Source organism: Physeter macrocephalus, chromosome 14 (genome assembly GCF_002837175.3).
Source record: "Physeter macrocephalus isolate SW-GA chromosome 14, ASM283717v5, whole genome shotgun sequence".
NCBI lineage: Eukaryota > Metazoa > Chordata > Mammalia > Artiodactyla > Physeteridae > Physeter > Physeter macrocephalus.
Window position 1 is genome coordinate 91,818,422 of NC_041227.1, and position 13,658 is coordinate 91,832,079.

At 44.8% G+C, this 13,658-nt stretch overlaps 1 protein-coding gene across 1 annotated transcript in view; it reads right to left on the minus strand.

Annotated features, from left to right (window-relative positions):
- RAP1GAP2 (RAP1 GTPase activating protein 2) overlaps positions 1-13,658 on the minus strand; it is a 117,823-nt gene that overhangs the window by 7,257 nt on the left and 96,908 nt on the right. Inside the window, exons 8-11 of the mRNA XM_028498093.1 lie at positions 11,117-11,195; positions 10,281-10,334; positions 7,526-7,609; positions 1,497-1,597 (exon numbers count right to left, since the gene is read on the minus strand). Of these exons, the coding sequence (XP_028353894.1) occupies positions 1,497-1,597; positions 7,526-7,609; positions 10,281-10,334; positions 11,117-11,195 (318 nt within the window). The remainder of the gene's footprint in view (positions 1-1,496; positions 1,598-7,525; positions 7,610-10,280; positions 10,335-11,116; positions 11,196-13,658) is intronic.

Genomic DNA, 13,658 nt, shown 5'->3' on the forward strand with positions numbered 1-13,658 from the left:
CTTCCCTTATAGAAACATGGCTGCTAGCCATGGCTCATCTTCTTCAGCAAGGAGAGTGGGATACATGTTCCTTTAAGAAAATGAAATAAAACAGATCCTGAACGTCAGGTCCCCCCAACCTCAAGCACTATAATACAAGCCAGAAATGTGCTCAGCCCCGCATGGCGGAAAACACATGTAGCCAGGAGTTAGGTGCATTCAGGTTCTAGACCAGCTCCTGCCACTAAGTCAGCACATGACCTTGGGCATATTACTTAATCTCTCCAGGCCTCAGTTTCCTTTCTCTTGAAAATAAAGGGATAGGATTACATGACCTCTGGGGTCCTTCCTGGTTTTAATATACTTTATTTCATCAGTTGCAAGATGGAACGTTTTTTCCCATTTTAACCTCTCTGAAATCACGATATATCTTATAAGGATGGAATCTCAGAGCCAGTGGAAGGTGGTATAATAAGAACAATAACAATGACGACCAGGGCTTACTCTGCGTGGCACTGGCCTAAGTGCTTCACGTGCATTACCTATTTCAATTCTCCAGCAAGCTTGTGGGGTCAGTACTATCTTTATCTCCCTTTTTACAGACAAGGAAACTGAGGCTTGCAGAGGTTAAGTCATTTGTTCACAGCCATAGAGCTAATTAGTGGCAGAGATGGGATTTTGACCCATGTGTGACTGGCTCCAGACAGCAGTGGTGACCTTGAAGGGGGAGGAAGAGGAGAAAAGAAAAAGGAGAAGGAAGAGGAGGAGAGAAGGCAGCAGAGGAAATAAGTGATTATCAAGCACCTACTCCATGCCAGACACAGAGCTAGCGCGTTCACACGTTAGGACACCCTGTTAATGCGGCTGCTGAGGTGGGAAATTCTGAGGGCTCAGCCGTGTGCCAGCCACAAAGCAGAGAACAGGCTGGCCAGGTCCGAAGGCCCTCCCCGAGTGTTGCCTTTGGCAAGGAACGTCAAAGGCCAGAGCTTTCCAAGAAATAGCCCCAATATTCTTTCTGTCCGCTTAGAGAACCATACACTGTTGCCTAGATTCCTGCCAGAGGGATTATGGTATTTGCACCAACTCTTAATTAACCATTCTTTTTGTGTCTTATCTAAAATGGGTCATTTCCCCCAAAACTACATAGGGTCCTCTTTCCGGAATGCCGAGCAGGTGAGTGACCTGCTCACCTGGAAGGGAAGGTGGATTCCTTTTACTCTCAGTCTGAGCCAACTGTAATCAGGAAGGCAAATCTCAGGTGGAATGATTTCATCATGCATCCTAAGGGCAAAAGTCAATGTCTCTCAGACCATCTGCCATTCAGGATTATCCCCTGTACCACCGATTCCTTCGAGATGCAGTCAATGAATGTTGATCATTTGCTGAAAAGTAATCCCATGTTCCTTGTGCATGTTGTTTACTCTCACATGCCACCCCTTGAAACTCTGCAGTCAGCCCTCACCCTTCCTCTAGGGCCTCATCAATAGGGGCAGAGCCATGACTTGGCTAAAACCCACCCTTTGAAGTCCTGCAGCGTGATGGTGTCTCCCAGCAGATCTAAGAACTCCTTGAAAGCTGGGCTCTCCTCACTGTTCCCAAACAGCTCCTCCTCCAGGGTCTGAAAGAGAAGCAGAATCAGGGGCGGGAGTTCAGAAAAATAAGCCTTCTCGCTGCCGCCAAGCGAAGGAATGTGATTGTCCAGATACCTGGTCCCTTTCTTCCTTTCCCCATCCCCCTCATTTGCCATCCAGTGGCTCTGTCACCCACGGGAGGAAGGACTAATAGAGGCTCACTCAACAGAGCTGGATTTTGGGGGCTGGTTAATTAGGACTTTCTATTTGAACAAAAGCTGCTTCTCAGTTTAAAAAAAAAAAAAGGCAAAAGCTGAAGCAAAGAATTCTTAGACTTGATACCGAAAAGCAATCCAAAAATGAAAAATTAATAGTTGGACTTCTGACAAAGGACTAGTATCTGAAATACATAAAGAACTCTGAAAACGCAACAGTAATCAAAACCACAATGAGGGACTTCCCTGGCAGTCCAGTGGTTAGGGCTCCACGCTTCCAATGCAGGGGGCATGGGTTTGATCCCTGGTCGGGGAACTAAGATACCGTGTGCTACGAGGTGCAGCCAAAAACAAACACACAGACAAAAAAAAAAAAACCACACAATGAGATACCACTCACACCATAATCAAAAAGGAAGACAATAAGACATGTCAGTGAGGATGTGGAAAAATCAAAACCCGCGTACGTTGCTGGTGGGAATGTAAAATGGCACCATCTCTTTGGAAAATAACCTGGCGGTTCCTCAAAAAACTAAGCACAGAGTTACCGTATGATCCAACAATTCCCCTCCTAAGAATATACTCAAGAGAAATGAAAACAAAAGTCCATACAAAAAAACTTGTACACGAATATTAGTAACAGCATTATTCATAATAGCCCCAAAGTAGAAACAATCAAAATGTCCATTAACTAACAAATGGATAAACAAAATGTGATATATCCATACAATGGAATATAATTCCTCCATAAAAAAGAATAAAGTTCTGATTCATTGCACAACACGAATGAACCTTGAAAACACTATGCCAAGTAAAAGACCTAGACATTGAAGGCCACATATTATGATTCCATTTATATGAAATGTCCAGAACAGGCAAATCCATAGAGACAGAAATAGATTTGTGGCTGACAGGAGCTACAGAGTATGAGGATGACGGGAGTGACTGCTAATGGGAATGGAGTGTCTTTTAGGGGTGGTGAAAATTTTCTGAAGTTAGTGGTGATAGTTGCACAATTCTGTGAACATACTACAAACCACTAAATTGTACACTTTATTGATATATAAATCACATGCAATTGTGAATTGTACGGTATGTCAGATATACCTCAAAAAAGCTGTTATTTAAAAATTTTAAACTCAACAGTAAAAAAAATCCAATTAGAAAATGGTCAAAAGACATGAACAGTCATTTCACTCAAGAGGATATACAAATGGCAAATAGGATGTTCAATTAGAAAAGATGTTCAATGTCATTAGCTGTTAGAGAAATGCAAATTAAAACCATAATGAGATCTCACTACACATCTATCAGAATAGCTAAAATGAAAAATAGTAACCACACCAAATGGTGGCAAGGATGTAGAGAAAATGGATCACTCACACATTGCTGGTAGGAATGTAAAATGGAACAACCACGCTAGAAAACAGCTTGGCAGTTTCTTACAAATCTAAACATATAATCACCATACAGCCAGGCAATGGCACTCCTAAATATTTATCCCAGAGAAATGAAAACTTCTGCTCACATAAAAACCTGTATATAAATGTTCACAGTGGCTTTATTCAGAATAGCCCCAAACTGGAGACAATCCAGATGTCTATCCCTCAATAGGTGAATGGTTACACAGACTGTGGTACATCTAGGTATACCATGGAACACTACTCAGCAATGAAAAGGAACGAACCATTGATACACTCAGAAACTTGGATGAATTTCGCTGAGTGGAGAAAAGCCAATCCCCAAAGGTTATATATTGTATGATTCCTTTTATACAACATTTTTGAAATGACAAAGTTCTAGAAATTGGAGAACAGATCAGCGGTTGCCGGGGGTTAGGGACTGGAGCCGGGGAAGGGAGCGTGGAGGCAGGAGGGAGGTTAGCATGGTTATAGAAGCATGAGCCACACCAGGATCCTAGTGTTGGTGGAACTCTTCCGTATCTTGACTGTGGAACCTACACGTGTGATAAAATTATGTACGATGACTAACAAATGGATAAACAAAATGTGATATATCCATACAATGGAATATAATTCACAGACATGCCACAAATGAGTATGTGTAAAATTGGGGAAATCTGAATAAGATCTGTGGATTTTATCACCATCAGTATCCCAGCTGTGATACTGTGCTATCATTTTATAAGACATTACCTTTGGGGGAAACTGCATAAAGGGTACACAAGATCTCTCTGTATTATTTCTTATTAATACAGCAGCATGTAAATTTACAAATATCAAAAAATTAAAAGTTTAATCATTTTTTTTAAAATAGAAAGCAAAGCTGAAAACAGTAGCAAGCTCTGCAATTGTGACAGGCTTAAAACACTGAGTGGCCCTGCCTGAGCAAAAGGTTCTGCCCACAGTGGCAGGCTCTGCAAACAGCTGAAGGCTCTGCAAACACCCATAGATGGCAATGAACAGCTGAAGAGGACACAAAGACACTCCAGTCGGTGCAATCCCTTCAAGGAGGAAGTCTCCAATAGGTGATTCTTTAACGTCTCCTTAATGCCTGCTTTATAAGAAAAAAGAACCGACCTCAGGTTCTAAGCCTTCAATAGGAAACAGAGTCTAGCTAGATTTCAATAACTTTATTTTGTTTTTTTACAGTATTTCTTTTTAGAATTACCTTCATTTCATGCAAGTGATACTAATTTCCCAGTAAGAGTAGTGATATAAAATATCCTTTAAAAATTGAATTTAAGGTGAAAGAAAACTTTACAGAAAAGTAAGTAGTTAGTGGTATAGGTGCAATAAAAAAACGTTAAGGGTAGGGCTTCTCTGGTGGCGCAGCGGTTGAGAGTCCACCTGCCAATGCAGGGGACACGGGTTCATGCCCCAGTCCGGGAGGATCCCACATGCCGCGGAGCAGCTGGGCCCGTGAGCCATGGCCACTGAGCCTGCACGTCCGGAGCCTGTGCTCCGCAACGGGAGAGGCCACGACAGTGAGAGGCCCGCATACCACAAAAAAAAAAAAAAAAAAAAAAAAAAAAAAAAAAGTAAGGGTAGAATGACACGATCTTGGATGTGGTTTGTGAACGTCTAAAATTTGGGAAACACTGCTTTCTAGCAGGTGTCAGCAAACTATAGCCTGGGGGCCAAGTTGGGCCTGCTGCCTATTTTTATAAATAAAGTTTTACTGGAACATGGCCAGGCCAATTCATTTAGTATTGTCTACGGCTGCTTTTGAACTGCAAAGGCAGGGTTGAATAGTTGCAACACAAACAGTATGGCCCGTGAAGTATAAAATATTTACTATCTGGCCCTTTACAGAAAAGGTTTCCCGATGCCTGATCTGTCACATGCCACGAAGGCATCCCAACTCTAGTCCAACATGTTGTATGCCCCAGGTCATGAAGCTAGGGTTCGGGAGAATAGCTGCTTCTAAGCAACATACATCTTATCCTGAGAAAACAATCCAGCTTATGCTCTGGGGTGTGGACCTCTCTCTAGGATTTACACCCAGCCTGGTATTACTGTCTTTATTTTTATACTGCCCTTGAACTTGACCATGGACTCAGGGGAGATGTTCTTAGTCATTACTGTATCCTCTACAGGCTTAGCAAAGTGCCTGACAAACAGAGAGTTAGATGGGGCTTATTTATATCCTAAAACCAGCATAGGGCTTTCACGCGACAAATGTTCATATTAATCCCCCCAATGTAGGTTTGCAAAACAACAATCCAAATATTTTAAGAAAAGACTTTTATCTGCCTGGGCGACCCCACCTTGCCTCAGCGGTGTCAGGTACATAAACAACATACAGACTCCTTCAGACTCCTTCTCAGAGGTGATGGTTAATGTTCAGTAATTATAACTCTGCTGGAATATTGGACTGTAATCACCTTATGAGATCTGCTTTGGTAAATTTCACAAGCAAAGAACTTTAATTAGTGGGACTGTATTATCAGAGCTGTACAAAATAAAAATGCAGTATGTGAAAATAATTAGAGTGGCTACTTGAATAATTCCCTTAAATTATAAGATTTATCTGTGTTGGTCTTTCAGCTCCACAAGCCTTCATTAATTAGAGTGTTTTTAAGTGAACACATGCCTCTTGTGGTCTAATATCTTCAGACAAGGAAGTCAGCTATCATCCAGCTGAGAAAGACACTGTCATGCAAAAAAGATGACACAGATAGTATTGAAAGATATTATCCCATTGTAAAGCAATTATACTCCAATAAAGATGTTAAAAAAAAAAAAGAAGGATATTATCAACCTACCACTCAAAGGGTCAAAACTTTTATTCATTCATTCACATAACAAAAAATTGAGTATATTTATATAAACACCCCGTGCTAGGTTCTTGGATGATACCAAGATGAAATAGGTGTGGAACCTTCTTCCATACAACCCAGATGAGGAGATACCAGTGTGTTCAGCAGACCACTTCTCAGGATGCTAATAAAAGTTCATGGTAGGAGGATAGGAAGTTTGTGGTCAAATACGTATGGGAAACTGAGTTCAACAAAGTTATAAAGAGTTCTCTACTCTGGGAGTTCTTAGAACCTTTAAAATGTTCCCACACAACTGACCACACCCACCCCCCGGAACTCATCTGTTCACAGACTACCTCACTGGACTAGCGTCTCATGGAAACCACTTTGAGAAACACCATTCTGGTCAACTGACGCCAAAGCAGCATGTAAGCGCTACAAGAGATAGAGGAGGACAAGCACTGTGTACTGGTAAAATGTTTAACAACCTGCTCTCAAAGATATTATCAACCTACCACTCAAAGGGTCAAAACTTTTATTCATTCATTCACATAACAAAAAATTGAGTATATTTATATAAACACCCCGTGCTAGGTTCTTGGATGATACCAAGATGAAATAGGTGTGGAACCTTCTTCCATACAACCCAGATGAGGAGATACCAGTGTGTTCAGCAGACCACTTCTCAGGATGCTAATAAAAGTTCATGGTAGGAGGATAGGAAGTTTGTGGTCAAATACGTATGGGAAACTGAGTTCAACAAAGTTATAAAGAGTTCTCTACTCTGGGAGTTCTTAGAACCTTTAAAATGTTCCCACACAACTGACCACACCCACCCCCCGGAACTCATCTGTTCACAGAGTACCTCACTGGACTAGCGTCTCATGGAAACCACTTTGAGAAACACCATTCTGGTCAACTGACGCCAAAGCAGCATGTAAGCGCTACAAGAGATAGAGGAGGACAAGCACTGTGTACTGGTAAAATGTTTAACAACCTGCTCTCCAGAGACAAAAAAACAGAAGCCCTGGTGTTTGCCCATTTCCACGGTGTGAATACTTCCATCGTGGCTGATTTCAAGCTACCAGAGTGACATCAATGAACACAGAGCTGGGCAGAGAGCATATAGCTGATGCCAGGACACTACTCAAGTCTGGGGAGCAAAAGCTAATTCCCAGCCAGGAGAGTGGTGGGCAAGGAGAAAGCAGCCTGTGCTCATCCATTCCCTGCACCCAGTCTGACTTTTCTTATGACGAACAGCTCATTGTTAAATATAAGCGGAGGGAGCCAGGAAGAATTAGGATTCACTGCATGAAAAGCTACATTACCATTTAAGGGATCTGCAGGCCTTTTTGAGAGCAGCAGCCCACCTTGAAGATTCTACCACCTCCAGTCTAATTCATATATGAAATGTGGTCACTGTGTTCAGAGTATTTAAGAACCTAATGCAGGGCTCCTGTGCTTGGGGGATGGGAAAACAGAAGTCCCCAGGGAGAAACCACAGGCTCTAGTGACCAGTATGGATTCGTGATGCTTACCTGCCTGGCTTTTTGATAAATGACCCCAAATTTGAATGTGTTGTTGACGTCATGCTCATCGTAGGACACGATCATTTGGGAGGCCTGGAAAATGTGGGAAGAAGAAATCAGATTATTAACTTGGAGGCAAAATGAGGAGGCAAGTGGAAGGGGAAGCACCCATTTTGGTGGAGAACATGCCCCCCTGATATGAAACATCCACATATGGAGGAAGAGAAAGGGTGAAGTCCAAAGTACACGGTCAAGATGCAACTCCAAAGGTCTCAGCTGTTCCCAGCCCCTGGACTTCCACCAGTGGTGACCAAACCTCTGGATCACCCATTCCATTTCCCTCCAGATATGCCAGCCAAGGCCTGGACGCACAGGCAGTCCAGCAGGGCACGGGGAACTGACTTTACCCCAGTGTTTTATCTGGGGAGTAAAAAGTGCAGCCGGGACCCCAAAACCAGTCAGCGAGGATGATGCTAGCTCCAATTCCACCTCTAAGCAGCAGTGTGACTTTGAGCAAGGCACTGCTCCTGCCCAGACTTCAATCCCCTTTATCCATAAAATAAGAGGTCTCTAAGGAAGAACATATGCTAATTCAATATGCAAAGAAAAAACAAACAAAAAACCCCTGACCACTGGTTCCATCTAATTTTCTATTGTGCTTCAAAGAGTTGGTCAGAAACACTAAGCTCTCATTTTGAATCCACTGCTTTCACCTGTACAGCTTTGAGTGAGCCACTTAACTTCCCCGGGCCTCAGTTTCCTCATCTGTTTCTTTATTATTATTATTATTATTATTTTTGCCATGCTGCGCAGCACGCAGGATCTTAGTTCCCCGACCAGGGATCGAACCCGTGCCCCCTGCATTGGAAGCGCGGAGTCTTAACCACTGGACCACCAGGGAAGTCCCTCCTCACCTGTTCAATGGAGACGTGTGGCTGTGAAGATTCAGGGAGATCAAGCACATGAAGTGCTGAGCACACAGCAGCTATTATCATCATCATCTATGTAAACCCTCCAGAAAGATCAGAGTTGGACCAGCTTGTTAGGAAACACAAGACTTGGGGACTATTGGGATGGTCTCTGCAATAAAAAGGAGGGATTCGACCACATGTTTTGCTACAGGAAGAACAAACCAGGCATGACTTTTTGGCCGGAGTATGTGGCCCATGTCAGGTTGTCACCCCTGACATATCTCTGTGTGGCCCTCAGCTGCCTGACACTTCTCAGCTCCCCCTGGAAAAACAGTGCCGCCCGATCCCAAAGGGCGCCCCCCACTCCCGCCTGGGATGAGTCAAAGGCTTGGAGCAGTTGCCCTGCCCGGGAAGAGGCACCCGGTCATGGACACCTTCCAAGGAACATTCTAAACTCTGTGAATTGTAAAAACACACACACATCTAGCCAGATTAACATCCCAGCCGGACGAAGCAGTCCTTCCAATCTAGAAAACATGAAAATACAGCTGCTCTCCCATTATTACCAGAGCCGGAGGCTTTCCAAGCTATAGAGAAAACTATGCAAAAATGAGAGTCATTGGGTTCTCTCAGTGGCTGTGATTTGACAACAAAAATTGCCAAACTTGTAGTTAAGTTAGGGCTTTATGATGGGGTTTTGATGTTGGTAAACCGCACAAATTCAGCTTTAATTATAAAGGAGAGGACAGTCTGAATGATAGAAAATATTCCATGGAGCACAGCATCTTACTGGGAAGCGCCTACAGATGCTCGGGGGGTAAAAGAGGTGTCTGAGAGGAGGGCTCTGGCACGTTCTCTGTGCAGGAGAGGACCCTGCCATTAGCTCAGCCCCCGCATGGGGACAAATAGTGTGTCAAGCCCAGTTGTGAAGATATGAGGCTTCGTTCCAGGGGGCTCTGGGTATCCCAGCCAGGACAGGACCCCTCTTCCCTCATCAAACGTCTCACCTCCTGGTTCCTGGCTGTCAGAACTGGGACTCGGAATGGACTGAATCAGCGCCAGCCAGCCTGCCCCAGCGAGCCCCCGCCGGCCCACGGTGGATGCTCGGAAGCTCTGCCCTGCTTCCACGGCCTCTCCCCAGGCCCTGTGGGCTCGCGAAGCAACAGCCAGTGCCCTGGGTCTCTTCCTACGGCCTATTTAAAGCGATTCACTGTCCGTGGGTGATTAAGTCCTCTCACAGCATAATTGCTCTTGAGCGGGCTTGGGAGTTTGTTTTGTTATCATCGCTCCTCTCTCCACCCACACCCCGACTTCAGAACTGGGGTCAAGATCAGGCCATGCCTAAGGAAACTGTTAACAGAGAACCAGCCAAGTTTATTAACTAGGGGGCCGGCCGAGGCTTGTAAGGCCTCAGACCTGTAGTAACGTTGGCAACAGGGAGCCGAGGTCTGGCCTTTTATTTCTTAGTGGGGTTCTGCCTTCTGCCCCCCTCGCCCCCTTCCTGATGGCCGACCAGGTCTGCAGCAGCCCCCCAGCTAGAGGCAGAATCACTCCCCAGCCCAGCACTGGCCTCGGGTATGACCAGACTGAGAAGCTGCACCTTGGCTACCCGTCTGCCACCTCCACACAGCTGAGGACCAATTCTAGCGGGCTGGGGACCCAGGCACGGCTGAGGACGGCTTTCCAGCAGATCAGTTTGTGAAGGGGTGGGCAGGGAGAGGGGGAGACATGGAGGTTTATCACGGAGACCCCGCGAAACCCCCCAAGATGCAGAGAACTTCCCACAGAGCCACAGGCGTGCGAATGCGTGCCAACGGCAGAGCCCTGAGCAAGGGGGGGGGGAAGGTCCTCACCTTGGGGTACAGGACAGGGTTGAATTTCAGCCCCACTGCGTCATCACAGAAAGCCTAAAGCAGGGAGAGAGAAACACACAGCTCAGGGGCCACGTCCATGGAGGGCACCTGCGCTCCTCTGCCCACCAAGAAAAAGAGCATGAGGCCAAGACCTGTGGGGGTCAGGGGGTCAGGGGTCAGGTCCTGGTGCTACTGGTCACTCGCATGTGGTCAGAGAAGTCAAGGGACCTTCCCGGGGTTTCCTGCTGAAGTGAGGCCACCAAAGGTGTCCGACACAGTTCTGCCTGGCATTCCCACTCCCAGAGTGTGGGTCCAACCCCACCCAGCTGACCATCCTTCTCACCCCACTTTGATCACTCAGTTTCCAAGTTCCCAGGATCCCAGAGAAGTGACATGGGCCCCTCCACCAGCTGACGGCTCCTTACCTGGGGGGCCCCTCCATCTCAATCAACAGCCCAGTCATCCCTCAACCCAACTGTCCTTGGCTGTGAAGTCTCCCCAGCTGCCCCCTCCCCTCCCTCCTCCTCTATTCTCCAGCCCTGTCTCTCCATTTCTCTTGTCTCCTGAACTAGCTGTGAACTTGGGGGCAGAGACCATGGATTATCCTGTTCCCTGATCAGCCTCAGCAGCGAGGATGAGATGGGCAAGGTGTAGAGGAAACAGGGGCATCCTCCAACCGCTCCCCCCAACCGCATCCATGCAGTCAAGGGTCCAAGGGGACAATGGCCTTCCCCTCCCCAAGGGCAGAGCCCACCCAGGACGAGCCTCCACCCCCACCCCAGAGGCCAGACCTGGCCTAAAAGAGGAAGCCACCTCCTCTCAGTGTCAGCTTTTACCTTTGCAATCTGAGGGACGCTGGGCAACTTGCTCAGTCCGGCCAAGGGGATCCGCTCATGTACTGTCTTCACTTTGGACCTGCACACATGGATGAGGATGAGAAAGGGGTGTCCACAGAAATGGAGTCAATAAGGAAGGTGGCTGAGGTCACACCAGGCCACAAGGCAGGTACTTGCTTCACGTCACCCTGAGTCAGACCTGCCTCATTCAGCCCAACGCAGGCATTGGGCGCTGCACTCAAACTGGAAAATGGAATCCTACTTAGGGACCCCATGGGAAATGGATACTCAAGGAACCTGCCTGGTACAGCTGACTGCAACTGAAATACGGAAAATGCAAAGAGCTACCTTCAAGTTCGACATTACTTTTTTGTTTCTTTGTGGGTTTTTTGTGTTCTCCAGAAGAACTGGGCAGAGCTTCTGGACATATTTGGATCTGACATGCAATGAAACCTTTATGAAAAGAAAAACTAATATTTGAAAATCTGGATTTATGTAAAATATAGATGGGATGAAAGTTGCTTTATAAAGGGATTCACCATAAGGCTAAGTTTAGCCTGTTCCCCTGATTCATTCAGCACATTATGAAAGTGTAGAATTCTACCGATTGCTTTTCTGCATCTGCTGAGATAATCATATGGTTTTTAATCTGTTAACCTGGTGGATTACATTTCTGTTGAGCTCTATTTTCAATCCACGGGTAAAACTCCTCTTGCTTACGATGTATTATTTTTTTCATATCCTGCTGAATTTAATTTATTGATATTTTATTTAGAGTTTCATATCTATGTTCAATAGCAACACTGGCCTATTTTATTTTCTTGTACTTCCCTTGTCGGGTTTTGATATCAAGGTGTTACGCCAGCCTCGTACGATGGCTGGTGAGCATCTCATCCTTTGCAATAGTTTGTATACCCTAGGAATTTTCTGTCCCTTAAAGGTTTGCTAAAATTTGTCTGAGATTTCACAGACAAATCTCTGGGCCTGCTGTTCTTCATTGGGAGGATACCTGTGGCTATCAATTCGGTTCTTTTTTTTTTTTGTGGCTGCTTTGGGTCTTCGTTGCTGCACAGTCTGTCTCTAGCTGTGGCGAGCGGGGGGCGGGGAGACACCCTAGTTGCAGTGCGCGGGCTTCTCGTCGCGGTGGCTTCACTTGTTGCAGAGCACAGGCTCTAGGCGCGTGGGCTCAGTAGTGGTGGCGCACAGGCTTAGTTGCTCCGCGGCACGTGGGATCTTCCTGGACCAGGGCTCGAACCCGTATGCCCTGCATTGGCAGGTGGATTCTTAACCATTGCACCACCAGGGAAGTCCCCCAATTCAGTTCTTTAATGGTGAATGTTTAGGTTTTCTACTCCTTATTGAGTCACTTTTGAGAATTTATGGTTTTTTTCTATAAAATTATCCATCAAATGCATTGATATAAAGTTGTTTTTGGTATTCTCTTAAGACTTCATTTCTATTTGTAGTCGTGTCCCTTCCTTCATTGTGGAAACAGCATCTGTTTGTATCCTTTCTCTGTTTTCCTTAGTCAGCCCTTGCTGGGGGTTTAGTTTATTAATCTTTTCAAAGAGATAGCTTTTGGTTTTGTCTATTAGCTCTATCCTTTTTTTATTTTTGCTTTCTACTTCACTAGCTTATTCTTGCCTTTTTTATTTCTTTCCTTCTATTTTCTTTGGGGTTTTTTTTTCTACTATTCTTTTCCTAACATCCTGACCTGCATGCTTACACACTGAATCTTTCTTCTTTTTTACAAATGCATTTAAAACTATACATCTCTCCCTAAGAACCACTTTAACTGCATCCCACACACACTGATAGGTAGTATTTTCATTGTCACTTAGTTCTAAATATTTTTCAGTTTTTTGCGATTTCCCCTTCAGCACCTGAGTTATTTAAAAGGGTTTTCTTTATTTTTTTAACTTTCCAAATATATGAGTTTTATCTTTCAGTATTTTCATTGTTGATTTCTAGTTTAATTTTTGTATATTCAGGGAACATACCCTATATATTAATTATTTGAAATTTGCTGACTTGATACAAGGACTTTTTTTTCATGTTCCACCTGAGCTTGAAAAAGAATGTATTTTTTTCTCTTTTGTTGAGTTCAAGAATGTATGTTACAAGATCAAATTTGTTAACTGTGTTGTTCAAATCTTCTATATCCTCACAATTTTTTGTCTGCTTGGTCCATTGGCATCTGAGAGATGTTACTGAAATCTCCCATGATGAGGATTTGTCTGCTTCTTATATTCCTATCAGTTTTTGCCTTTTTAAATTCAAGACTGTTACTAAATACAAGTTCATGACTGTTAGATCTTCCAGGTGGACTGTTCTTTTGATCATCATGTAGGCTGAGGCCTCTGAGGGGTCCAGTAAAGGGCATCCTTCTCTGCCCAAGTTATGAACAAATACAGAAAAAAGAAATTAAAAGTAATTTGGGAGGGCTTCCCTGGTGGCGCAGTGGTTGAGAATCCGCCTGCCGATGCAGGGGACATGGGTTCGTGCCCCGGTCTGGGAAGATCCCACATGCCGCGGAGCGGCT